Source organism: Marmota monax, unplaced genomic scaffold, assembly GCF_021218885.2.
Source record: "Marmota monax isolate L192 unplaced genomic scaffold, Marmota_monax_Labrador192_F-V1.1 WCK01_AAM20220418_F8-fsc00022, whole genome shotgun sequence".
NCBI classification, from domain to species: domain Eukaryota; kingdom Metazoa; phylum Chordata; class Mammalia; order Rodentia; family Sciuridae; genus Marmota; species Marmota monax.
Window position 1 is genome coordinate 27,814,681 of NW_026695215.1, and position 27,336 is coordinate 27,842,016.

At 38.0% G+C, this 27,336-nt stretch overlaps 1 protein-coding gene across 2 annotated transcripts; it reads right to left on the reverse strand.

Annotated features, from left to right (window-relative positions):
- Iho1 (interactor of HORMAD1 1) lies at positions 1 to 27,336 on the reverse strand. 2 transcript variants are annotated; one of them, XM_046431627.2, is made up of 8 exons: positions 26,038 to 27,335; positions 23,656 to 23,726; positions 21,823 to 21,997; positions 20,548 to 20,711; positions 14,185 to 14,233; positions 13,905 to 13,992; positions 2,296 to 2,399; positions 2 to 1,804 (listed from the first exon to the last, which is right to left on the reverse strand). In XM_046431627.2, exons 2-8 carry the CDS (start codon positions 23,709 to 23,711, stop codon positions 656 to 658), a joined length of 1,785 nt encoding a protein of 594 aa, XP_046287583.1. In that variant the 5' UTR covers positions 23,712 to 23,726; positions 26,038 to 27,335; the 3' UTR covers positions 2 to 655. The 2 variants fall into 2 exon arrangements, with proteins under 2 accessions (XP_058430778.1, XP_046287583.1); XM_058574795.1 differs by lacking the exons at positions 20,548 to 20,711; positions 21,823 to 21,997 and having other exon boundaries at positions 1 to 1,804; positions 26,038 to 27,336.

Sequence of the window (27,336 nt, forward strand, 5' to 3'; positions counted from 1 at the left end):
ATACTTTTTAAAGGTTTTATATTTTTTATTACAAAAGAAACACGGAAGAAAATCTCATGTATGTGGCTTAGAACTATAGTGCTCTGAACAGTAGTTTTGTGCATATTACCTCTCTTTCGTTGGCAGCCTTAATACTGTTCAGCAGAAGACTGACTTAGTGTGTCCTGTATAATATGCCCACTGGTTAAACAATGAAAATTCTAATATAACTAGATCAAGATAGAAAAAAATCCCAAGGTCTGGAAAGGTACTGATCATGTGCAGGAAATATTTTGAAGATGATAAATATGATGTTTGGGAGTCATGTTGCCACAGTACCAGTTTCATGAGAGCCCCTCTGCTACACAATATTCAAGGAAGCTCTCCCCACTTTCACCAAGTACCTTCTCTCCCAATGCCCCCACCACCAGGCCGTTATTTCATATTTATCACCACTGGAGATCACTGTCTCCAAATTTCTTTCCAATAATTAAGGATGCATTTGTCTGTTATGCCCTTGTCATAGGCAACATCTGATACCCAGAGAGTTGATCCTACCCCTGCCTCCCACTGAGCCCTTCCTAGCAAGGCCTCTCACCCTATCAACCAGTCAAGAATTCTCTAATTTGTCTTTCTACCTGAGCTCAATAAACCAACTGAAGTCACTGTTGGATGGTCAGAAGTCATCATCACTGCTATCAAAACCCAGGTCATAGAGCAAATTCTTCCCTGTCTCCTTGCATGGAGGAGACTCTGAATTTCCAAGGTTGAGGTCACTGAACCAGCGCATTTGGTGGTCCCCCTGGGAGCTACTGGAATGCAGATCTTTGTTTTGGGAAGAACATTCAGGAAACTTTGAGAGGCTCCCTTGCACTGCTGGTGCTATTTTACTGGACTTGACAGTTCCTCCCAGAACATGGCAGACTGATTTTGTGGAGCTTCTGGGACCCCGCAGATGCAGAGGCTGAGCAAGGGGTTCCTGCTGCTCCGTAGGGGGAATTCGTTCATCAGAAACTGGAGACTGGGGATTCTGATATTTATAATTGAAAATACAGGTCTTACTTGGGGTTTGTTCTCTCTTCCTTGCAAACCTGCCTCTCTGGGTTTTCCTGGTCGGCTGCCTTTTGCATTTCCTCCCTCTTTCTACAGTCCTGCCTTTCTGTTCAGTTTCCAACTGTTCACTAGGGACACAAGAGAATATGCTTTTTGCTTGATATTCTGGGCAGAGATTCTTAATGCTCATTGCAAAGTTGTGTAAATCCAGGGATATGAGCTGTGAAGTTCCTTGGTAAAGCAGGTCACTGTCACCAAGAACTTTATGGCCTGGGATTCTGGAGCCATGGTTCTTGGAATCTGCTTTAGTAATTGCCCAATTTTTGCAATTAGTCTGTACTGACTTGTCCTTTACATGCTCATTTCCTTTACAAGGCCAAAGGGCTGGCAGTGCAACCTCTTTCTGGAGAGCATCACCCTTTGCTCCCTTACCCATGATACCAAATTCCCTAGTCACTAGGGAGCCTGTACTTGGGTTTCCTGCAGCAGTGTGAGCCTGGGACTGCCACATAACCAGCTCCTCAGAGGCATATTTTTCCTGCCTGGTGAAATTGAGGCTCTGGGTCAGACTTGGTGAAGTCTGAGAAGTGTTGTCTTTCACATGCTCAGGTATCTGAGGCACCAAGATCAATCTCTTCAGTTCTGCTAGGACACTGGGCACATTCAGCTTGTGTAGCTGTTCACACAGTTGCTGGAAGTCTTTACTCTGCTGGGCAACTAAAACTTCCAGGTTCTCCAGGTTGGATTTCATTTCTATAAACTCTGCTTGTCTCTGGGGAAAAGCAGTGAGAAAAAGAGAGTGATGGAATATAAGTCAGAGTGCACAATAAAATGTGAGAACAAACCACTGGACAAAGTCATGTCCCTTTCAGGGTACCTCACAGGGTAAGGATAACTATACTCTGGAGCAGGGTCCTGGGCCCTACATCCTACCAAGGAACCCTGGGGAAGGAAAATAGCCTATACCCAAGTTCTTTTCTAAAAGGCTTGTGCAGACCTCTGGTCTTTGCTGAAATTTCACAACTTTTTTTTTAAAGTTTTTAGTTGTAGCCACATCCCCAGCCCTATTTTGTATTTTACATAAAAACAAATAAATAAAATACCTTTATTTTATTTGTTTTTATGTGGTGCTGAGGATTGAACCCAGAGCCTTGCATGTGCTAGGTGAGTACTCTACTGCTGAGCCACAACCCCAGCCCAAAATTTCACAACTTTAAAGGTAATTCTCCGAGTCTTAGTGAAAAGGTTGGGGTTTATACTTACAGTTTCAAATTTCTTCTGTATCTCAAGAATAGCTTGCTCCACATTGCTTTTCTCTTGCACTGCCTCAAATATCAGGTCACTCTGGGACCGTGCAGTATCTTGCACTAAATACAAAAAAATGACAGTTCACCACATGACAACTGTGGTATACACCTCCTGCCCACACTGACATGGACTATTGAACCTTCTCTTCTAGCACTCAGGAGACTCTGTTCTAGAACAGAGTGCTTTCTTCACAGCCTCTATTTCCCTCCTTCCCTGAGAAGATTCTAGCCTGGATTGGCATCTACAGAGGACCCTGAGAATCTGATGCCCTTGGGCCCTGTCATGAGAGTGGGGTTTTTTTGTTTGTTTGTTTGTTTTGTGGTGCTGGGGATAGAACTCAGAGCACTTGCTCTATCACTGAACTACACCCCCAGCCCAAGAATGATGTTTATAGAATAAACATATTATCCTGCCCCCTCTGACATTGGTTCAATTGCATTCATTCTACTGGCCACTGAACAAAATCCAAATTTTTCTTTATTTTTTTATGGTACTAAGGATTGAACCCATGGATGCTCTACAACATAACTGCCCCCCCCCGCCTTTTTTAAAGAGAAGAACTTTTTTTTTTTTAACTTGTAGATGGACACAATACCTTTATTTTATTTTTTATGTGGTGCTAAGGATCAAACCCAGTGCCTCACACAGGCCAGGCAAATGTTCTACCACTAAGCTACAATCCCAGACCCATAACTGCCCTTTTTATTTTGAGATAGGTTCTAAGTTGCTGAGGCTGGCCTGAAACTTGTGATCCTTCTGCCTCAGCCTCCCAAGTTACTGGGATTATAGGCACGTGCCACAATGCTTGGCAGTTCAGATCTTTAAACTGGCTAACAAGGGCTTACTTCTCCTTCCCCATTTCTTATCTTTGGCTTTCCCTCAGCTTGGAGTATTCCTACTTGTATCTCTGTCACTTCCCTCTTCCCTACAACTACCACCTTAGTCCAACTAATTCCTTTTCTGGTAATAGGCAGACTAGTCAAATTTAGGGATGAAATAAAGACTTCCCTAAGGTATTTCTATTTTACCTAAAGTATTAAATCATGGAGGAAAGAATGGCACCAACAGTAAAAAAGAGCATGTTCCAAAAGAATTACCATGAATTCAGCATGACTAAAGCATGGTGAGCATGGGACCAAGTAGCCTGAGTGGAGGCAGGCCACAGCTGGACAGAAGGGTATTTGTGCCATGTCAAGATTTGTGGACTTGATTCTAAGACTGATACCCTGATACAGTTAAGCAAAGAATTGGCATGATTGAATTGTCTCTCTCTCTTTTCGGTACTGGGGATTGAGCTCAGGAGCATTTGACCTCTGAGCCACATCCCAGCCCTATTTTGTATTTTACTTAGAGACATAAAATACACTTAGCACCTCGCTGTTGCTGAGATTGGCTTTGAACTCTCCTGAGCCACTGGGATTACCAGCTTGTGCCACAGCACCAGCTTGCGTTTGCTCTTTAAAAGGAGAACTGTTTCAGTGATTTGAATGATAAACTGCAGGGTGAAAGTGCAGAACAGAGATCAGAAATTACTTAAATAAAACCACAATCATGTTAAGAATATTAAAGTGAGATATAGCTCTGTTGGTAGAGTGCTTGCCTCACATGCAGAGTACTTGCCTAACATTGTCAGCAACACACACACACACACAAAGAGGGAGAGAGAGAAAGAAAGAATATTAAAGCATAGAGCTTTATATTTATATCATAGGAATATGATTGAGTTTAGAAACAATCAGAAGTTTTCCACCCCACCCTGCATCCTGGGACACTTAACTGAGTCACACTTGCAGCCCTTTTTTATTTTTTATTTTGAGACAGGATCTTGTTAAGTTGCTGAGGCTGGCATTGAACCTGCAATACTCCTGCTTAAGCCTCCCGAGCTGCTGAGATTATAGGTATGAGCCACTGCAACTGGCCAGATGTTCTTTTTAATCTTATTCAGGCACATTTCAAACTCTATCAGAAGAGAATAAAGAATTGTAATGGCTATTTCAAAACCCTTCTTTTAGATTTTTCTACTTTGGTAAACACACTGCAAATATTTTCAGTTCACATACATCTAAATGCGTACTAAGTACAATTTATAAATAACCAGGAATAGTACATAATATATTCTTTTTTTGTCTGCTCATAACTATCTAAAATGTTTCAAGATTCTTAACAAAATTTTTTCATTTTATATGACTAAAAAACAATTTGGCAACATGAGAGTTCTTTAACTCTTCCCAATAAATGGAAGTACTCAGAAGTACATAAATCCTGTTTTCTTTCTTTCTTTGTTTCAGTGCTGGGGATAGAACCCAGGGCCCAGTGCCTGTGTAGGGTAGTTCTCTACCACTAAGTTACACTCCCAGTGCTAGGCCCTGGGTTTTTTTTTTTTTTTTAAGAGAGAGAGAGAGAGAATTTTTTTTTTAAAGAGAGAGTGAGAGACAGAGAGAGAGAGAGAGAGGGAGAGAGAGATAATTTTTTAATGTTTATTTTTATTTTTTTAGTTTTCAGTGGACACAACATCTTTGTTTTTTTTTTGTATGTGGTGCTAAGGATCGAACCCGGGCCGCATGCATGCCAGGCGAGTGCGCTACCGCTTGAGCCACATCCCCAGCCCCGAGAGAGAATATTTTAATATTTATTTTTTAGTTTTCGGCGGACACAACATCTTTATTTGTATGTGGTGCTGAGGATCGAACCCAGTGCCGCGCACATGCCAGGCAAGCGCACTACCGCTTGAGCCACATCCCCAGCCCATAGGCCCTGGGTTTTAACTACAATTTTATTTTGTGTGTGTGTGTGTGTGTGTTTTACTGGGGATTCCTCTATCACTGAGCTACATTCTCATCCCATTTTTTATTTTGAGACAGGTTCTCACTCAGTTGCTGAGGCTGGCCTCAACTCGTGATCCTCCTGTCTCAGCCTCATGAGCCATAGGGGTTACAGACATGTGTCACCATGCTCAGCTCTAACTACAGTATTCATCTATCTCTTGTCTCTTTATATCACTTACAGGAAAGGGCAGGGATTTACCAAACAGTACCTAAATAAAAGTTTGTTTGTTTGTATGATACTGGGATTGAATCCAGAGCCATTTACCACTACATTACCCTTACCATTACTCACTACATTGCTAGGGCTGGCTTCAAACTGGCAATCCTCCTGCCTTCACCTCCTGAGTAACTGCGATTATAGGTGTGAGATATTAAATAATGTACTATTTTTATCTTGCCATGCTGGAGATTTAATCCAGGTCCTTGTGTATGCTATACAACTATTTTACCACTGAGCTCTATCCCCAGTAACTAAATAAAAAAAATCTTTGAAGTTCTAGTGACTTACTTCAGAGTTTCTCGTTGAAATAAAACATAATTCCCATCATAAAAGTAGGTTTACATTTCAGTTGTTTCATATTGGCATAAATTCTAGTTAGATTAATAATCTTAGTATCATTAAGTAAACTACCAAAAGGCAACAAGGGAAGTTGTGTATAACCCTGTAATAGGAAAGGCCTTTCTAACAAAGACATAAAACCCAAAGCCAAGAAAAAAAAATGAGTTTTGTGTCATTGTTAAGTTTATTCCTAGATACTATTTTCTGTAATGGTTTTAAAATGGAATTTCCCCACATTATACTTTCTATTAATTTCTTCCACTTTACTGAATTATCTTATGGTATATGGCACTGTTTTGGTTAATTACCAGAATAACAAGGAAAGATTAAAAAAAGAATCAGACATTTCAACAACGAGTCCAGACTTTGATGACAATGAGCAATGTCTTAGAATTCTGAGGTTGAGGCAAGAGGATTGAAAGTTTGAGACCAGCCTAAGCAATTTAGAAACATCCTATCTCAAAATTTAAGAAGTGCTAGAGATGTAGCTCAGTGCTAGAGTGTTTGCCTAGCATGTATGAGGTTCTTGATTCAATTCCCAGTGGCACAGTAAAATAAAAATAATAAAATATAAAATTAAAAAGTAAAATAAAATGGGCTAGCAAAGTGTGGTGACACATGCCTGTAATCCCAGTGACTCAGGAGGCTGAGGCAGGAGGATTATAAACTCAAGGCCAGGCTCAGCAATTTAGAGAGGCCATAAGCAGCTTAGCAATACCCTGTCTCAAAATAAAAGGGCTGGGGATGTGGCTCAGTGGTTAAGCACACCTGGTTCTTCAATCCCTAGTATCAGAAAAAAAAGGGGGGGGGAGGGGGGGTTGGCTAGGGATGAAACTCAGTGGTAGAGTGCTTTTCTAGAATCTAGTATATGTGAGGCCCTGCCTGGCTCAATCCCAGTACCATAAATAATAACAATATCCAAATAAACACAAGGAATTCAAATAGTAATAGAAGACATTTCAAACATGCAAGGTATCACGTGTACCTTTTCTCGAAATGCTGCTGGGAGATGTGCATCATCAAAGCACAATACCCAGAAAAAAAAAGTGAAAGTGAAAAAGAAAAATGCAGTACACAGTAGTGCACACCTATAATCTCATCTACTCGGGAAGCTGAGGCAGGAGGATCATAAATTCAAAGCCAGCATGGGCAACTTATCAAGACCCTGTCTCAAAATAAAATAAAAAAGGACTCACTCATTCTTAAGATTATAGCAATGAGAGGCTGGGGTTGTAGCTCAGTGGTAGAGCGCTCGTCTAGCACATGCAAGGCCCTGGGTTTGATCCTCGGATCACATAAAAATAAATAAATAGAATGAAGGCATTGTGTCCAACTACATCTAAAAAATAAATATTAAAAAAAAAAAAGACTACAGCAGTGAGCCAGGCGTGGTGGTGCACACCTATAATCCCAGTGGCTCTGAAGGCAGTGAGACACTGTCTCTAAATAAAATACAAAATAGGGCTGGGAATGTGGCTCAGTGGTTGAGTGCCCCCTGAGTTTAATCCCTAGTAAATTCCCCCACCCCCACCCCCCCCAAAAAAAAGATTACAGCAATAGCTTGAAGGGGGGATTGTTGATGCCTGGGACCAACATTTTGGAAGTATATTATGAACACGTTTTTGTTAAAAATCTTAAAAGTGCATGAAGAAGTAAACAAATGAAGAATAAAAAATGATGCCTTAAACATAAATAAAAGGGTTAGAGATGTAGCTTTGTAGTAGAGTGCTTGCTTAGAATGTGAATGTGCTAGGTCTCTGAGTTCAATTCCTAGTATCAGAAAAACTAAACAAAAACCCCAATAACAAAAACTTTTCATTCGAAGTGGTGGCATTCACCTGTAGTCACAGCAACCTAGAGGCTGAGGTAGGAAGATAACATCTATCCCTGGATTGAGTCAAAATTAGACAATATGAGACAAAGACTGGGACAATGAAAAAACATTGGGCACAACAAACCATTAACCTTTACAGCATAGCATGTTCCTTCTCTACTCTTTGTACTCTTTTCCTAAACCCATCATGAGACCCTGATAAAAACACAGAAGCAGAATGTTGGTACAAGATAAAATTGTTACTAGGGGAAAACCTAAATAAATGCCTTAGATTCACTTGCTCTTAGTCAACTTAAAAAGTCACTAATTTTGTAGGTCAGACAGCTGGGCAATACTTTAAATTAGTTTGCCACTAGTTTTTTTGTTGTTGTTGTTGGGGAGGGGCGGGCGGCTACCAGGAATTGAACTCAGGGGCACTTGACCACTGAGCCACATTCCCAGCCCCATTTTGTATTTTGAGACAGGGTCTCACTGAGTTGCTTAGCACCTCACTTTTGCTGGGGCTGGCTTTGAACTCATAATTCTCCTGTCTGAGCCTCCCAAACTGCTGAGATTATAGGCATGCACCACCGTGCCTGGCATTCACATCAGTTTTGATGATATCTCTGACATGTTGGTTATGATGATGATAATGGTTCCTAGGTTACTTTTCAGGGATTTGAAGGCCACCTTTGCTGAAAAACACTGTTTTTTTTTTTTAATATTTATTTTTTAGTTGTAGTTGAACACAATACCTTTATTTTATTATTTTTACATGGAGCTAAGGTTCAAACCCAGATCCTTGCACGTGCTAGGTGAGCACTCTGCTGCTGAGCCACAGCCTCAGCCTCAAGAACACCATCTCTTAAGTTGAGCCTGCAGACATCTGATGGGAGAATAGTATGGGATTTCTGTATTCATGCTATGTATGTCCCCTTTTCGGCCTTAACATTTGAGTCAGCCTCTACTTGGCTCTGCACATCCTGTTGGAGCTGATATGAAAAAGCAACCTTGTGCTTTTTCAGGAGCTATATCAGCCCAAGTACCCAAAGTCTTTCAGCCCTAACATAGAGCTCAGATCAAGTCACAACGCCAGGATATTTGCATAGAATGATGGCACCACCTATAAAGAGTCCTAGGACAATTCCATGATTGCTTATAGTCTAAATTTTGCATAAGAATAAACATCTTTTGGAAACATGCTCCTTGCGACAAATCAATAAAAGCTTGTATCTCCTATCACAGAGTAGTCAGCTTCCTCATTGGTGCTGCTCACTTCAGTTGAAGCCCTAGTTACCCCCTTATCTTGCCTATATATTCATGCTTGCTTTATTCAATTTCATTTCTATTGTCACTAAGCCAAAAGTTCCTATCTCCAGTATAAAAAATATTGAATGATCTTCCTACTGGAAATAACTGGGAGTGGAGAAAAGTTTTTTTAATTATATAGTAATAATAATTACTATCATAATTTTGCTATATATATGCTTGTGGGTTTTTTTTTTTTTTTTTGGAGGGGTTGTATTGGGGATTGAACTTGAACCTAGGGGCCACTTAACCACTGAGCCACAACACATCCCCAGCCCTTTTTTATATTTTATTTAGAGATGGGGTCTTGCTGAGTTGCTTAGGGCCTCATTAAGTTGCTGAGCCTGGCTTTGAACTCATGATCCTCCTGGCTCAGCCCCCTGAGATGCTGGAATTACAGGCATGTGCCACCATGCCCGATTGGTGTTATTTTTATACAGGGAGGTAACAGCTTTGCAGCAAAAATAAGGAACAATTCAATAATAAAATTACATCCAAATTCTTCAATTTAAAAAGAATATTTGAGAAAGCAAATTTCTCCTACTTCTCAACACAAGTACAATTCCATGTGTTGATCAATTAGAAAGAGACTATTATACTTATTTAGGTATGGAATTCCTGCTCTTAAACAAATATTTTCCAGCCAGGTGTGGTGACACACTCCTGTAATCCCAGTGGCCTCAGCAATTTAGTGAGACACTCAGAAATTTAGCAAGACTTCGTCTCTAAATAGAATACAAAAAAAGGGCTGTGAATGTGGCTCAGTGGTTAAGTACCCCTGGGTTCAACCCCTGGTACCAAAAAATAAAAACAAAAAACCCCAGAAACACACAAAAATATTTTTCAGACATCCATGTAGGCATATGTAATTATCCTTCCCTAGAAGAGTTCCTAAATAGCAAGTTTTTGTTTTTGTTTTTTCTCAACAGTGGATATTACTGATCTTCACAAAAGCAGAGGATAAGAAAACCAAGCAAAGTGTTCAATTCTTGATTAAGGGCTCAGAAAGCATCTGTCTGTCATATATTTTGTCCTTGTTCCCAAGGAAACACATTTGGATTCTTCTTTACTGGAGCTTTTGTATCAAGCTCATTACCTCCAGATTCTTTTTGTTGTTATTGTTGTTGATTGGATCTTTATTTTATTCATTTATTTACATGTGCTGAGAATTGAATCCAGTGCTTGCTAGGCAAGGTCTTTACTACTGAGCCACAACCCCAGCCCAAATTCTATCCATTTTTTAGAAAATATTTAATTATGAAAATAACCCAAGGTCTTAGGATATGGCTCAGTGGTACAGTACTTGCCTAGCATGTACAAAGACTTGAACTGGGTCTCTAGCACCACAAAACAAACAAAACAAAACCCCTCAAAACCACAGGGAGGGTGTGGTCACACATGCCTGCAATCCCAGTGACTCGGAAGGCTGAGGTAGGAGGATTACAAGTTTGAGGCCAGCCTCAGCAATTTAGCATGGTCCTATTAACAACTTAGAAAGACCCTGCCTCAAAATAAAAAATATAAAAGGGCTGGGGAGGTGGCTCAATGTCTGAGCACCCCTGGGTTCAATCCCCAGCACAACAAACAAATCATAAAAAACCCTCAAATCCTTAACAATATATGTAAGCATATGATGATTTAGTCTCTTCCATGCAGACCTTAACCCAGCTTCCTGGATTTAATTGAAGCAGTTTTTGGAATTTTATGTATTTTTCCATGTATATATTATGAATCCTGAGTGTGTGTGTGTGTGTTCTCTAGAAAACTCATGTCATTTCTGCTTTGACTATAAACATCAGGTATTTTTAGTTTTTGTGTAAAAATCCCATTTAAAATCCATTTCTATATTCTGGACCATATTTCTTTTTACATGTTAAGCATTTTTAAAAATTCATTTCTATTTTAGCAGCTTAAGTGCTCAATTGAGAGATGCAACTAGGAAAAAACTGTATTTGCACTGATGACAGCAATTTTCCTTTCACTCTCTAGTTCTGTTCTCCCTGCTGTGCTGCTGAGAGAAAGAGGAAAGATCTGGGAACCACCCTATATAACAGGAGACCCGTTAGTCCTCTTCCCTTTTGGGGGAAACATCTTTCCCAATTTTCACTGGCTGGATGCATCCCCCTGCAAATGTGTCCTGGAGCAAACTATGCACATGAATAGTACCTATCCATAACAGTGAACAGATATTTCTGTTTCATCATGTTCATATAAGTGGATCTTACCTTTCTGAACAATTTTTTTAAATATTTATTTTTTTAGTTGTAGTTGGACCCAATACTTTTATTTTATTTATTTTTATATGGTGCTGAGGATCGAAGCCAGGGACTCACATGTGCTAGGCGAGCGCCCTACCACGGAGCTACAACCCCAGCCCCTCTTAACAATTTTTTTATGGTTTGCTTGAAAAGGCTTTTTTCACAATGTAAAATTATAAAAATGCTGTCCACATTTTCTTCTAGTTTCTTATGATTTAATCATCACACTTAACATATTGATTTATATATGAATTTTAATTTTTTTGATATCCGTTACTCCTTTTTACTTTCCTATTGATCATATAGATAATTAATTTTCAATAAAAGTAATACTATGCTCCACTTAACTGATCCACCTAAACTCAAAAGTAAAGTAGGGTAAATAATTTTATTATGTTGGTCCTTTGTATCATCAGATGAAGAATTGAAGTTAGATTAGATGGCTTCAGTGACGCTTCTGTCTGGGCAGGCAGACTGTGACTGAGAAAAGATTTCATGATCTTACTCTATGAAGGTACAAGGCACATAATACAAGACAGCACTTCCACATAATAACTTTACTTCTCCTTTTCTTGATATGAGTATAGTGAGTGAGGGCCTGGCCACCATATGATAGAAGATTTATCTGATTGCTTTTCTATTGCTGAGTTGCTTAGGGCCTCACTAAGTTGCTGAAGCTGGCTTTTCTATGCCTGATCATTACTTACAAAAAAAAAAAAGAAGAAGAATTCTGAACAGGCTACCTGTGCCTATTTTCAAGAATGACCTGGATTTATATTTTTTCCCTTTTGTTCTTTTTGTTTGTTCTTTGTATTTGTATGTGTGTGTGTCGGGGGGTGTTGGAGATTGAACCCATGGCCTTGTGCATGCTAGGCAAGCATTCTACCACTGAGCTATACCCTCAGTCCCATGGCTTTCTTTTTTTTTTTTTTTAAATCCTTTTTTTTAAATATTTATTTTTTAATTTTCGGCAGACACAACATCTTTATTTGTATGTGGTGCTGAGGATCGAACCCAGGCCGCACGCATGGCAGGCGAGCACGCTACTGCTTGAGCCACATCCCCAGCCCAATGGCTTTCTAATTAATATGATACCAATATATTTGTTGTTGTTTGCTCTTTCAGTGTCGGTCCTCCTGAGTCTTACTCTCTGAAAGTTAAGGAAGGAATCATTAAGGACCAAAGATCAGAATTCATTTCTGGTGTTTTCTGTTTCTTAATCTCATATTGGGATCTTTGGCACTTCCATTTCTTTTTCTGGGACTTAAATACCACAATTTGCTGCAACTCTCCTTTTCATACTTCATATAGTTGTTTGTTTTGAAGACAGAGTGTTGCTAAATTACTTAGGACCTTGCTAAGTTGCTGAGGCTGGTCTCAAACTGGTCTCAAACTCCTGAGTAGCTGGAACATATAATTTTAAATGCAGAATAAAACAAGAATGCATTATGGTTTGCAAGAGTATCCCAAAGGCCCATGTGTTAAAAGCTTGGTTTCCAGTCTATGGCACAATTGGGAGGTGGTGGAACCTTTAGGAGGGGAGCCTAGAAGGAATAGGTCATCAGAAACATGCCCTTGAAGGAAGTATGAGGAATTGGCTCTTCCCTGTCTCTTTCTTTGCTTCCCAACTATCATGAAGTAAACAAGCCCCTTCAACCACACGATTCCATTGTGGAACTGTGCCACCACAGGTCCAAAGCAACAGGGCCAAATGGGCTTAAGCCTCTGAAGTTGTGAGCCAAAATAAACCTTTCTTCCTATAAGTTGATTACTTCAGATATTTTATCCTAGCAACAGAAAGCTGACTAACAGAGTGCTTTTCTTAGCAACTTACAAATGAGTTATTCTATCACATTATACAAGGAAGCATCCTTAATTTGGTTCTGTTATCTGCCTTGCTATTTCTTATGGGGGTAACAGTCCTAGGGTTCCAGAACCAGTTTCCAACGTACAGTTGCCCTGTGTGTGGGATACCCAGGTTGGAAGCCAGAAGACAGAGTAGTGTTTCTTTGCAGTCAGATTGGGATTAATTTCTAAGCCACACAAGGCTTTGCTTTTTGTAAATCATGAGCAATTCATCTTATGACATTTGAATAAGTTGATTTCAACTTGTTTCAAATAAAAAATAAACAGACAAATGCAAAAAAGATACAGAGGTACAGTCATCTATTTTCTATTTGTTTTAGAAATTAGTGGTTCTAGAGAAGTTTCTACTTAGGGAGAAATATGTATTCGTCTCCTATGCTTGATGTAAAAATGAAAGGTGGTCTTTCATTTTTCAAATGAAAATCATTCAAATCAGACAATGATTTCAATCACATTTAAATCACTAATTAAGGGAGCAGGGGTTTTTATAAACTGCAGCTAAAATTGAGAGTGATGCTGTGATTTACTAAAAGCAACTCTCACTGAAACCTAGGCAACAAGAAGGACAGCAGGTGACTGGAATATTTCTAACTCCTAAGTGGGTAGCGTCTCTATTGGTAGCACAGCCACCAATTCATCTGAGACTCGGGGAGGCTGCTGATTTACTTCAGGCAGTGAGATGAGAACCCTCTGTAGAGATACCTGCCCTGAGACAGCAGGGTTACCTGGTAAAGGATTAGTGCTTCACCAAAGGCATTGTGGGACCAAAGAGGTAGATCCCACTGTCCATGTCTTTAGGGCTAACCTCATGCACCCACATCTCATGTGAAACACTATATGGAATCACACTCCTTGAAACCTGGCTAGGGTTAGAAAGTTCATGTTCACCATTTGCTGATGCCTTCTGCTGATAAATACAAACATGAGAGACTCACATGTCTTAGCCACATTCTCCAAAGAATCCAAAATAGATTGGCTTCTTGAACTGAGATGTTCCTCAGACTTTTCCACAGACGTCTGCAACTAAGAAACCCAAAATTAAGAAAACATTCACAGACTGTTGCCTTATTTTACTAACTTGGAGAATTGTCATTTAATGATCAATAAGGGTACTTAAAAATTGTGATTCTACAAGAACTAAAGTCAAGACAGTATAGTTACTAAACTTCTTAAGATGTAAGATGCTCTGACTCCTTAAAATGTAGCTATACTTACCCTATGAATGCTTTCTCTGACCTGGGAAACAAAGTTGTATAGAGTCTCACTAGAATAGGAGAAAAAGAAAAACAACAAAGCTTTGTGAAATATTGAAACAACATGCAACAGAATTGATTCCATGAATATGGCAGGTGTCCATCTAGTATAGCATCAAAATACTGATCAGAGTTGGTGATTCAACCTGAGAAACTTCAGTGCCAGTTGGGGGGGGAAAAAAAGGAGAATGTTAATTGTGACCATTTCCAAGGCAAATCACATTTTTATTTTTAAAATTAACAATATATATATCTTAAATAAGAGTGAATTTTGGGCTGGGGATGTGGCTCAAGCGGTAGCGCACTCGCCTGGCATGTGTGCGGCCCGGGTTCGATCCTCAGCACCACATGCAAACAAAGATGTTGTGTCCGCCGATAACTAAAAAAATAAATAAATATTAAAACTCAAAAAAAAAAAAAAAAAAAAAAAAAAAGAGTGAATTTTAGCAATAAAGTAGTTACTAGAGAAGGAAAGACCACCTTTCATTTTTACATCAACACTGGCTTCAGAAGTAGTGTTTTTTTTCTAGAAGTCCAAAATTCCTAAACACATCTTTGTCTTACCATTATGTTGACCAAAATAATGAAATTAATATACAGACAATTCTAGGGAAAATATTAATTTTCAATGAAAAAGAAATTATGACATATTTCTCAAATAAACATTCCATTCCTTTTTTTCCAGTACTAAGGATTGAATCTAGGGTCTTACACACGCTAGGCAAGTGGTCTACCACTGCGCTACATCCCCAACTCTTTTTATCTATCTATCTATCTATCTATTTTATTTTGGCACAGGGTCTCATTAAGTTGCTCAGGCTGACTTCAAGCTTGCAATTTCCCTGCCTCAACCTCTTTTTTTTTTTTTTAAAGAGAGAGAGAGAGAGAGAGAGAGAGAAAGAGAGAGAGAATTTTTTAATATTTATTTTTTAGTTCTCGGCGGACACAACATCTTTGTATGTAGTGCTGAGGATCGAACCTGGGCCACACACATGCCAGGCGAGCGCGCTACCGCTTGAGCCACATCCCCAGCCCCCTGCCTCAACCTCTTGGGTAGCTGGGATTATAAGACATATGCCACCATGCCCTGCTAAATATCATATTCTTAAAAAGATGAAGACATCGACTGTTATTAATGAAATTCTACAGATTTTGCTTCTTTAATCTATAAAACACAAATAAAAAATCAAATTTTGATATCCAAATATGACAACTCTTCATATTAATTCTGTTAGATATTCTGTAAGACCGACTTTTTTTTTTAAGTTGTTAATCAACTTTTATCCCATGTTAGGCAAGTGTTCTACCACTGAGCTACAACCTCAGCCCCAAGACTGACTTTTTTTTTATTTATTTTTTAAATATTTATTTATTTTTTTATTTTTAGTTTTCGGCGGACACAACATCTTTGTTTTATGTGGTGCTGAGGATCGAACCGGGCCGCACGCATGCCAGGCGAGCGCGCTACCGCTTGAGCCACATCCCCAGCCCCCAAGACTGACTTTTTAACAGAAGAATTTTCATGACTGGGAATGTAATTCAGTGGTACAGTACTTGACTACCATGTGCAGGATCCTGAGTTCTATTCCCACCAAAAAACCCAAAAAAACCTAGAACCATATTCTCCATGTGAGAAAGATTGGGATATTGCTTGGAAGCTTTAAAATGAAAAAAGTAAATTAAGAATTTAAGAAGTGAAAGTTGTTATATTATAAAAGCAGAGAACGAGAAAGAGTACCTAGAAATTAGAAATTAAAAATAGCAGAGGGCTTGGGCTGTAGCTCGTTTTTTTTGAAAAAATAAATAAAATTGATAAACTCTTAGCCACCCTAATGAAAAGAAGAGAGAAAACTCAAATCACTAAAATTCATGATGAAAAAGGAAATATCACAACAAACACTATTGAAATACAGAAGATAATTAGAAACTATTTTGAAAATTTAATACTCTGGTAAAATAGAAAATCCTAAAGACACTGACAAATTTCTAGAAACATATGATATGCTCAAACTTAATCAAAAGGACATACATAATTTAAACAGATCAATTTCAAGCAAGGAAATAGAAGACTCCATCAAAAGCTTACCAACTAAGAAAAGCCAGGGACCAGATGGATTCTCAGCTGAGTTCTATAAGACCTTCAAAGAATAATTAATACCAATACTCTTCAGGTTATTCCATGAAACAGAAAAGGAGGGAACCCTACCAAACTCATTCTGTAAGGCTAGTATCACTCTGATTCCAAAAGACACATCAAGGGGCTGGGGTTGTGGCTCAGTGGTACAGCGCTCACCTAGCATGAGGCTCTGGGTTCGATCCTCAGCACCACATAAAAATAAATAAATAAAATAAAGATATTGTGTCCAACTAAAGAAATAAATTAAAAAAAAAGACACATCAAGGAAAGAAAACTTCAGGCCAATATCCCTGATGAACATAGTGCAAAAATTACCAGTAAAATTCTGGAAAATGACATACAAAAACATATTAAAATGATAGTGCACCACAATCAAGTAGGGTTCATCCCAGGGATGCCAGATTGATTCAACATACAGAAATCAATAAACATAATTCATCACATCAGTAGACTTAAAGACAAGAATCATATGATTATCTCAATAGATGCTAGAAAGCATTTAACAAAAAACAGCACCTCTTCATGTTCAAAACACTAGAAAAACTAGGGATAGTAGAAACAACATACCTCAACATTGTAAAAGCTATCTATGCTAAGCCCAAGAGCAACATCATTTTAAGTGAAGAAAAATTGAAAATATTCCCTCTAAAAACTGGTACAAGAGAGGGATATCCTCTTTTACCACTTCTATTCAACAGTCCTTGAAACTTTAGCTAGAGCAATCAGACAGATGAAAGAAATTAAAGGGATACAAACAGGAAAAGAACTCCAACTATCACTATTTGCTGATGACATGATTCTATATTTAGAAGATCCAAATAATTCCATAAGAAAACTTCTAAAACTAATAAATGAATTCAGCAAAGTAGCAGGATATAAAATCAATATCCACAAATCAAATGCATTTCTAATCATAAGTGATGAATCCTCTGCAAGAGAAATTAGAAAAACCACCCCATTCATGATGGCCTCAAAAAAACAAAAACAAACAAACAAAAAAAACTTGGGAATCAATCTAACAAAAGAGGTGAAAAACCTCTACAATGAAAACTATAGAACACTAAAGAAAGAAATTGAAGAGACGTCAGAAGATGTAAAGATCTCCCATGCTCTTGGATAGGCAGAATTAATATAATCAAAATGGCCATACTACCAAAACTGTTATACAGATTAAATGCAATTCCTTTAAAAATCCCAATGACAGGGCTGGGGACGTGGTTCAAGCGGTAGCGCGCTTGCCTGGCATGTGCAGGGTGCTGGGTTCGATCCTCAGCACCACATAAAAATAAAATAAAGATGTTGTGTCCACCAAAAACTAAAAAATAAATATTAAAAAATTCTCTCTCTCTCTCTCTTAAAAAAAATTAAAAAAAAATCCCAATGACATTCTTCACAGAACCACAAAAAGCAATCATGAAACTCATTTGGAAAAATAAAAAGACCCAGAATAGCTAAGGCAGTCCTTAGCAAGAAGAGTAAAGCAGGAGGCATAACAATATCAGACCTTAAACTATATTACAGAGCAATTGTAACAAAAATAGCATAGTATTTACCAAAATAGACATGTAGACCAATGGTAAAAAAGAGAAGACACAGAGACAAACCCACATAAATATGGTTATTTCATACTAGACAAAGGTACTAAAAACATACATTGGAGAAAAGATAGCCTCTTCAACAAATGGTGCTGGGAAAACTGGAAATCCATATGTAGTAGAATGAAATTGAACTTCTGTCTCTTACCCTGCACAAAAATCAATTCAAAGTGGATTAATGACTTAGACACTAGAACAGAGACCCTGGGCCTAACAGAAGAAAAAGTAGGCCCAAATCTTCATCATGTTGGCTTAGGATCTGACTTCCTGAACAAGACTCCTAAAGCACAAGAAGTAAAATCAAGAATCAATAAATGAGATAGATTCAAACTCAAAAACTTCTTCTCAGCAAAAAAAAAAAAAAAAAAAAAAAAAATCAATAATGTGATGAGAGTGCCTACAGAATGGGAAAAAAAATCTTTGCCACACCCACCTCAGACAGAGCACTAATATCCAGGATATATAAAGGACTTAAAAACTGGGCCAGGGGCTGGGATTGTGGCTCTGCGGTAGATTGCTCGCCTAGCATGGGCGGGACCCTAGTTCGATCCTCAGCACCACATAAAAATAAAGGCATTGTGTTAAAAAAAAAAAAAAAAAAAGTTAAAAAAAAGGAAGAAAAAGAAATCTTAAAAAAAAAAAAAAAACTGGGCCAGAGTTGTGACTCAGTGGTAGAGTGCTTGCCTAGCATGCATGAGGTACATACAGCGTTTAATCCCCGGCACCACATAAAAATAAATAAATAAAATAAAGGTATTGTGTCCATCTACAACTAAAAAAATATTTTTAAAATACCTCAAAAACATAATAGCAAAAAACCCAAATAACCCAATGAATAAATGGGCTAAGGAAATGAACAGACAATTTACAGAAGAAATATAATCAATCAACAAACATATGAAAAAATGTTCATCATCTCTAACAATTAGAGAAATGCAAATCAAAACTAAGATTTCAATTCACTTATCAAGAATACAAGCAATAATAAGTGTTGGCTAGGATGTGGGGGAAAAGGTATACTCATACATTGTTGGTGGAACTGCAAATTGGTACAACTACTATAGAAAGCAGTATGGAGATAGATACCTCAGGAAATTTGGAATGAATTCACCATTTGACCCAGCTATCCCGCTCCTTGGGTTTATACCCAAAGGACTTAAAATCAGCATACTACAGTGACTCTGCCACATCAATGTTTATAGCAGCTCAATTCACAGTAGCTAAACTATGGAACCAACCTAGATGCCCTTCAACTGATGAATGGATAAAGAAAATCCGGTGCATATACTCAATGAAATATTATTCAGCCTTAAAGAAGAATAAAATTATGGCATTTGCAGGTAAATGGATGGAACTAGAGAATATCATGCTAAGTGAAATAAGCCAAACCCAAAAAAACAAAAGCTGAATGGTTTCTCTGATAAGCGGATGCTGATCCATAGTGGGGTAGGGGGTGGGGAATAGGAAAGAATGAAGGAACTTTGGTTTGTGTAGAGGGGAGTAAGGGGAGGGGTGGGTTATGGGGATGGGGAGGACAGTAGAAAGAAATGAACATTATTATCCTATTTACATGTATAATTACACTACTGGAGTAACTCTGAACTAAGTACAGACTGAGGAATGAGAAGTTGTGCTCCATTTGTGTAGTATATGTCAAAATGCATTCTACTATAACATAAATAAATTTAAAAAAAGAACAAGGCAGAGGTTATTTTGTTTGTTTGATTGATTGTTTGATTGATTTTGTTACTGGAGATTGAACTCAGGGACACTTAACCACTGAGTCACATCCCCAGCACCCTCCCCGCTTTTTTGAGTTTTTATTTTGAGATAGGGTCTCTCTGAGTTGATAAGGGCCTTACTGAATTGCTGAGGCTGACTTTGAACTCACGATACTTCTGCCTCAGCCTCCCAGGTTTCTGGGGTTACCTGCGTGGGCCATCATGCCTAGAATAAGAGTTATTTTGTATGTCAAGCTAAATAGGCTGAGAGATGTCCAGATAGCTTATGAAACGTTATTTATAAGTGTGTATATGAAGGTTTTTGTCTAAGGATTACATGTGAATTTGTAGGATGAGTACAGAAGATAACCCTTATCAATGTACATGGATATCATCTAATGTGTTGAAGGCCCAAATAGAACAGAAAGATAAAAGAAGGGCAAATTCACTCCTTCTTCTTGAGCTGGGATATCCATCTTGTTAGACATTAGAGCCCCCTGGTTGTCAGGCTTTCAAACTCCAGGACTTGTACCAGCAGCCACCACTCGCCTTCCTTCTCAGGCCTCCTGACTCAGACTGAGTTATACCTGTGGCTTTCCTGGTTCTCTAACTTGCAGATAGCAGATTATGGCACTTCTTGGTCTAGACAATCTCATGAGCCAATTCATATAATAAGTCAATCTCTGTAACTTTTTTTCTTTGTCTCTGTCTCTTCTTCTCTCTATATACATATAAATCTTATTGATTCTGTTTCTCTGGAGAACATTAATACATGCTATCATATTGAAATTTAATTCTTTGATTACTGACACTCCCTTTTGTTTCCCTCAGAAAAACACAAGCTGCCTTATTCACTTGAAAATGTTTCATACCTGTCACATTGATCTTTTGTCCTTTTGTTTTTCTCCTCAAACTGTGTCAAAAGACCTTTTGACTTTCCAACTGGCAAAGGAAGAGAAAATAGGCCTATATCTTTTGTATCTCCTGCAAAGAGCTGGGGTTTTGTCTGGTACTTTGTGAAAATACTAGGTTCACTCTGTTAAATGAACAAAAAAAATCAATATAGCATTTCACACATAAAAATGCATAACATTCACTATTTTCTATATAATTCAGAATCATATTTAAGTGCAAACCTTATTGCTAAAAACAATATAGCATGTAGCTTTTTTGAATTTCTGTGTCTAACAGGAAATTATATTTACAATAAAACAACTCTTTCTATTAATAGGGTTTCTACCTTACCAGCAAAGATATTTAAAATATCAGTTAAGATTGCTTTAAAATTAATTGCATAAATTTACAGGCAACAACAGAAAATTATTTATGCTATCTCTGAGATGATGTATTAAAGTTTTTAAATGAATAAGTTTAACTAGATTTGCTGATTTTATCTGCTAGTGAATTAAAATACCTATTGATAAGTTTGACATGGATTGGACAATGGTCATGATATCATATGGTGAACCATTTCCTGTATTCAAGGATTCAAGAGACTGTTCCCTCTCCTGGCCCTTATTCATTATCTTGGCCCTCAAAAATCCTCATTTTCTTCCTTCATCAATAATATAATGTAGCTGGGTGCAGATTACACACCTGTAATCCCAGTGGCTTGGGAGGCTGAGGCAGAAGGATCACAAGTTCAAAGCCAGCCTCAGCAACTTAGTGAAGCCCTAAACAACTCCATGAGACCCTGTCTCTAAATAATATATTAAAAAGGGCTGGGGATTTGGCTCAGTGGTTAAGTGCCCCGGGGTTCAATCCCCATTACCGCCCCCCGCAAAAAAATAAATGTAGTATAGTTGATTGAAATCCACAAAGTATGTGAAGTTTCTTAGGAAAAAGTCTATTTAATATAAAATTTATGTAATTTATTCCTATTGTATGTAAATTTTTTTCTTACAAATTTTCACAAAAAAATTAGTGTGACTAGACTTAGGAAATGTATGCAGTATAAGCCTTTTCCTAGAAGCAGTCAGGGACTAACAGTATTTTATATCATTTGGGTAAGAGAAGAAATTGCAAGTATTATTATTTTTTGTTCACTTCAGACCACCAAGTCAAATCTATAGTAGCTTTAAAAATGTATGATTCTACTATATATTGGTATGAAATACATGAAGAGAAATTCTGGAAATCAGACTCACATCCAGAGAATTCTGTTGTGACTGTTTTGAATGTCTCAAGTGGGCACTGAAATCCAAGGGTGCTGACAGGGTCTCTGAATTTTCTGGACAAAACTGAGATCCAAAGAGGAACTGAGAATCACTGAGAGCAGTATAATCAGTCTGATTATTATTCCAGTTAGATGACTTAGTGGCCCTAAAATTAAGCAAGATAAATATATTAAGTGGACATATAACCTAAACAATGAAAACATAATTTACAAGTGTTTACTTCAGAATATCCTGGGCACAGGGCTAACTTACTCTGACTTTTAAGCCCCCTGTACATGGCCAGTAATATGTACAAAGAAGCACAAGAAAGGAGCTGGAGTTGGTCATGGTGGACCTGGCCTCTAATCCCAGTTAATCAGGAGGCTGGGGCAGGAAGATTGCAAGTTGAGAGTCCAGCCTCCACAATTTAGCAAGGCCCTAAGCAACTTAGCTAGACCTTGCCTCAAAAAAAAAAAAAGAAAGAAAGAAAGAAAGAAGGAACAAAAGAAAGAAGGAGGAGGGAAGGAGAGAGGGAAGAAGGGAGTGTGGATCTGGAGATAGAACTCAGTAGAAGAACACTTGTCTAGCATGCTCAAGGTCCTGGGTTTGATCCCTGGCACCACAACACACACCACACAAGAACATTTTGAATGCCACACATTTTTATTATAACCAGTGTTAGAAATACTCAGGCTCTGCAAGAAATCAAACATGTGTTTGAAAGAATGTGGGCAAAGCAAACTTTACTTCTGCCACAAGGCATGCTAGGGAACCTGGCTAGCAAGTACCCCTGGGTGGGCAATTTTATATCCCTAACACTGCACTGCCCTTTGCCCTGATTAGAGGAGTTGATTGGCTAATTTTAAAATTAGGGCCAGCAAGATAAGGGCTATAGTTAAAATGGTTACAACTGCTTTCAATTAGGACTAAATGTTCTTTTTTAGTACCTGGGATTGAACCCAGGGGCCCTTAACCACTGAGCCACAGACCTAGCCCTTTTTATTTAATTAATTAATTTATTTACTAGTTGTAATTGGACACAATACCTTTATTTATTTATTTTTATGTGGTGCTGAAGATCAAACTCAGTGCTTTGCACTTGCTAGGCAAGTGCTCTACGGCTAAGCCACAACCCCAGCCCCATTATTTTTTATTTTGAGACAGGGGCTCACTAAATTGTTTAGGGCCTCGCTAAGTTGCTGAGGCTTTGAACTTTCAATCTTTCTGCCTCAGCCTCCTGCCTTAGCCTCCTGAGTCACTGGGATTACAGGCAGGCACCATCACATCCAGAAGCTGGAGTGACTATTATTTCCATGGTACCTAAAAATTGCACACACAATCAAACATATATATGAACACTGACTTGATTTTATTCCTTACTACTTCAATAGAGTTGCCCCAACTAAGGTCAGTTCCAAATGTTGAACTATCTCTGATTCTCATAGGTCCAATCCGTAGGCCCAATGTAGGGTAAAAAGTCATTGCTCAGTTAACATATGAATTAACATCACTTTTGTAATCAATAAATGGGAAAAAGACACAAGAAGGAGCAATGGTGACAGAGGATTAGAAGAGATAGTACAGAGCATTTCTACCACTACAACCCAATAGGAAGGGGACCTTCTTTCTAGAATCAATAAGACTCTCTCTTTTTTTTAATTGTAGATGAACACAATACATTTATTTTGTTTTATTACTTATTTTTATTTGGTGCTGAGGATGGAACCCAGTGCTTCACACATGCTAGGTAAGCGCTGTACTACTCAGCTATAACCACAACCCCTAAGTATCTTAAGTATCAAAGAATATAGCCAGAAAACTTACCCTGGGCCTGAAGGAATACTGAGCATCTCTTTGATGTTCCAGACATTAAAATTCATTTCTTCTGATTATCTCTATTAAAAGAACAGAGGAATATTAATTAAGAAGGTTAACATGATATAATATTTTCCAAAGAAAAGTAATTTTACTAGTAATCTTACTACATGTAAATGAGGACATTTCAGCAGTTACATTCCCATCCAGTTAATGAAAATTTGTGTTACCTATGTGCCAAAAATAGGTTATCTTCTATCATTAAATTGCACACAACTGGGTGCAATGATGCATGCCTGTAATTCCAGAGACTTAGTCTGAAGCAGGAAGACTGCAGGTTCAACAGCAGCCTCAGCAACTTAGTGAGACTCTGTCTCAAAATTTAAAAAGTAAAATAAAAGGTCTTGGTATATAGCTCAGTGGTAGAGTGCTCCTGGGTTTAATTCCCAGTATTTAAAAAATGTAAAAAGAAATAAAAAAAAGAGAAAGAAAAAAATATACAAATTCCCACTTGACACCAAGGAATGCTCAAAATCACCTATGAAACTGGAAATTTGCCTTGCTTTGCTCTTTGCCCTTTTCTCTTGTTGTCCTATGAATAATCTGCTTTTAGGAAAGAACCAATATACCTTATCTTTCATTGCTTGATGCAATGAATGACTTAACCCATTACCTCTCCCAAGAAGACTAGTTTTCCTGAGACCATAAGATATTGGAATGTCAAGAGAGATGTAGAATTTGGGGAATTAAGGAGTCAGATGAAGAGGGAGTGCATTGGATAAAAGTGCCTTCCCACATCTCTTAAAAGCAGTACCTTCTCTACCTACTTTGCTTTTCTGCTCAGTGAGTACTGCATACCATAGGTCATTATTATAACCATACAGCCTGAATTTTTTGTTAAATATTTTTTAGTTGTAGTTGGACACAATATCTTTATTTATTTATTTATTTATATGTGGTGATGAGGATCCAATCCAGTGCCTCACACATGCTAGGCAAGCACTCTGCCACTGAGCCACAACCCCAGGCCTAGCCTGAATTTTATAAGTCTAATTTAGAAATTTTAATACATTTTTTAGTTGGACACAATACCTTCATTTTATGTATTTATTTATTTTTTATGTGGTACTGAGGATTGAATCCAGCGCCTCGCATATGCTAGGTAAGCACTCTACCACTGAGCCACAATCCCAGCCCCTAATTTAGAAATTTATCTTTCCAAACTCAAAAATCATTCATATTTATTAGATAACATTTTACCACTGTGATATCAGAAATATGATTTTTTATCCCTACACATATGGTAGAATAAACCATCAAACATTAAACACTGTCTCAACACAGACCTAACCTAGATAAAATGAAACAGAAGTTCTGAATAAATATTTTAATGTATGTAAAATTTTTCTAATTTTCTAGAAAAACAGATGCATTTTTTGGTGTTTATAAATACTTGTTCTACATGAATGTTAAGTACAGACCATAAGATCAAGGGGCTATAAGCACTGCCATTTACAGTTTTGTATTGTGTGCTAGGTACAATGCTAGTGTACATTTATTTAATCCTCCCAATGATTTTTTGAGGCAGGTGTTATCACCATTTTTTTGTGAGCAAAGTTCATATAAGCTAATTAACCAGCTCAAGTCCTCTCCAATAATTAGGGGTAAGAAGTTTCCAAGCTAGGTGACTTCAGTACAATAAGTCATGATATTTCAAGTACACCAGTCTGTTTCTTAACATTGGCTGTTTGAGGGTACTTTTTAGAACTAAGCATCTCTAATGTTTCCCTGTATTAATAGCAAGGTAATAAATGGGAAGGTTATGTCTTTTGAGGCACCAGACCAAGATTCAAATCCTAACTCTTCTACCTACAAACTGAGTGAACTTGGGAAAATCAGTTAACTTCTTTGAACCTCAGTTTCCTCATTAGTTAAATGAGCATAAGACAATAACTATCTTAAAAGAATGGGGAATGGAGGGTAGAAACTGGTGCCATGGCAAATGCCAGCAATCCCAGCAGCTCTGGGATGCTGAAGCAGGAGGATCTCAAGTTCAAGGCCAGCCTCAGCATTCTAGTAAGGTTAGTGAGACCCTGTGTCAAAATAAAAATGAAAAGGGATGGGAATGTAGCTCAATGAATGGTTTAGTGTCCCTGGGTTCAATTCTTGGTACTAAAACAAAAAAAAAGAATTCGGATAAAGATTCAAGAGGATGACTATGAGGTAGCTCAGTGGCAGTGGTAAAATGCAAGTTTAACATGCATGAAGCCCTGGGTTCAATCCACAGCAGCAACAACAAAACAACAACAACAAATGTAATATCTAGTACCTGGTATGGAAACTGGTACTTATTAGCTGCTTCTTAATTACTGTCTCAGACTCTGGCTTTACCTTTCTCAAATGAATCCATGGTTTCCTTGGGCTGACCACATTCACCTGCTCTCAGTTCATAGGACTCCATATAACAGATCATAAACTCTCACATTCACTCCAGCAGCAAAAAAAGTTCCTGCAGAGTTGAAACTGAGTATTACAGTTAATTTTTTGGTCTCAACCCTCCTGAACAGAGTTTAGATAATTTCTTCTTTGTAAATCAATGCAATATTGCTTTCCCACAAAGCAAATAAATATGTATTTTTTGTTGTTTGTTTTTTATGGTAATGGTGATTGAGCCCAGGGGCACTCTACCTGTAAGCCACATCCCAAGATCCTTTAAACATTTTTTTTTTAACTTTGAGACAGTGTCTTGCTAAACTTCCCCTCAAACTTGTGAATCCCCTGCCTCAGCCTCCCTAATCGCTGAGATTACTGGTATGCGCCATTGCTCCTAGCAAGCAAATAAATTAGTAAAATACCTCAGAGTGAGATGAGAACTTAAAAAAAAATTTAAAAAACCCAGCTAAGCAAGAAGCAGTGTTGCGTAATCCCAGCAGCTCGGAGGCTGAGGCAGGAGGATTAAAAATTCAAAGTCAGCCTCAGCAATTTAGAGAGGCCCTGAGCAACTACTGAGACCCTGTCTCAAAATAAAAAGCAGGTTGGGGATATGGCTCAGTGGTTAAGTGCCCCTGGGTTTAATCCCTGGTACCAAACACAAACAAACAAAAAACCCAGCTACATTACTAAAATGGGTTCCACTGGTGAATTCTTTGAAACAGACTAAGGAAATAATTATACCAATTTTCTCCAATCTCTTCCAGAAGATAGAAGTTCTGAGGATCCTTTCTAACTTATTCTATGAGACCAGTATTACCCCATACTAGTCAAAGACATTACATGAAAACTGGACCACCATCACTCATGAATACATGCAAAGTCCTCAACAAAATATAATCAAGCAGAATCCAACAACTTAAAGAGAATTATAAAGCATAACCCAGTGGGATTCATTCCAGACATTCAAGGCTGTTTCAACATTCAAAAACGAATTGATGAGGGCTAAGGTTGTGGCTCAGTGGGAGAGAACTTACCTCATATGTGTGGGGCACTGGGTTCTATCCTCAGCACCACATAAATAAATAAAATAAAGGTATTGTGTCCATTTACAACTAAATTTTTTTAAAAAAATGATCCACCACATTAACAGACTAAAGAGGAAAAATTACATGATCAGATCAATAGATGCAGAAAAAGAAAGCATTTAACAAAATCCAACACTGATTAAAAAAAAAAACAACTCTCAGCAGCTGAGTG

Bases quoted from the DNA above. Each gene is read 5' to 3' on its own strand.
- Iho1 (XM_046431627.2), bottom strand. From the start codon at position 23,711: ATGAATTTTAATGTCTGGAACATCAAAGAGATGCTCAGTATTCCTTCA. The intron at 21,998-23,655 runs GTAAGTTTTCTG...GCTTAATTTTAG, and splicing joins AGTATTCCTTCAGGCCCAGG to GGCCACTAAGTCATCTAACT. The intron at 1,805-2,295 runs GTAAGTATAAAC...GCTTTTCCCCAG, and splicing joins TACAGAAGAAATTTGAAACT to AGACAAGCAGAGTTTATAGA.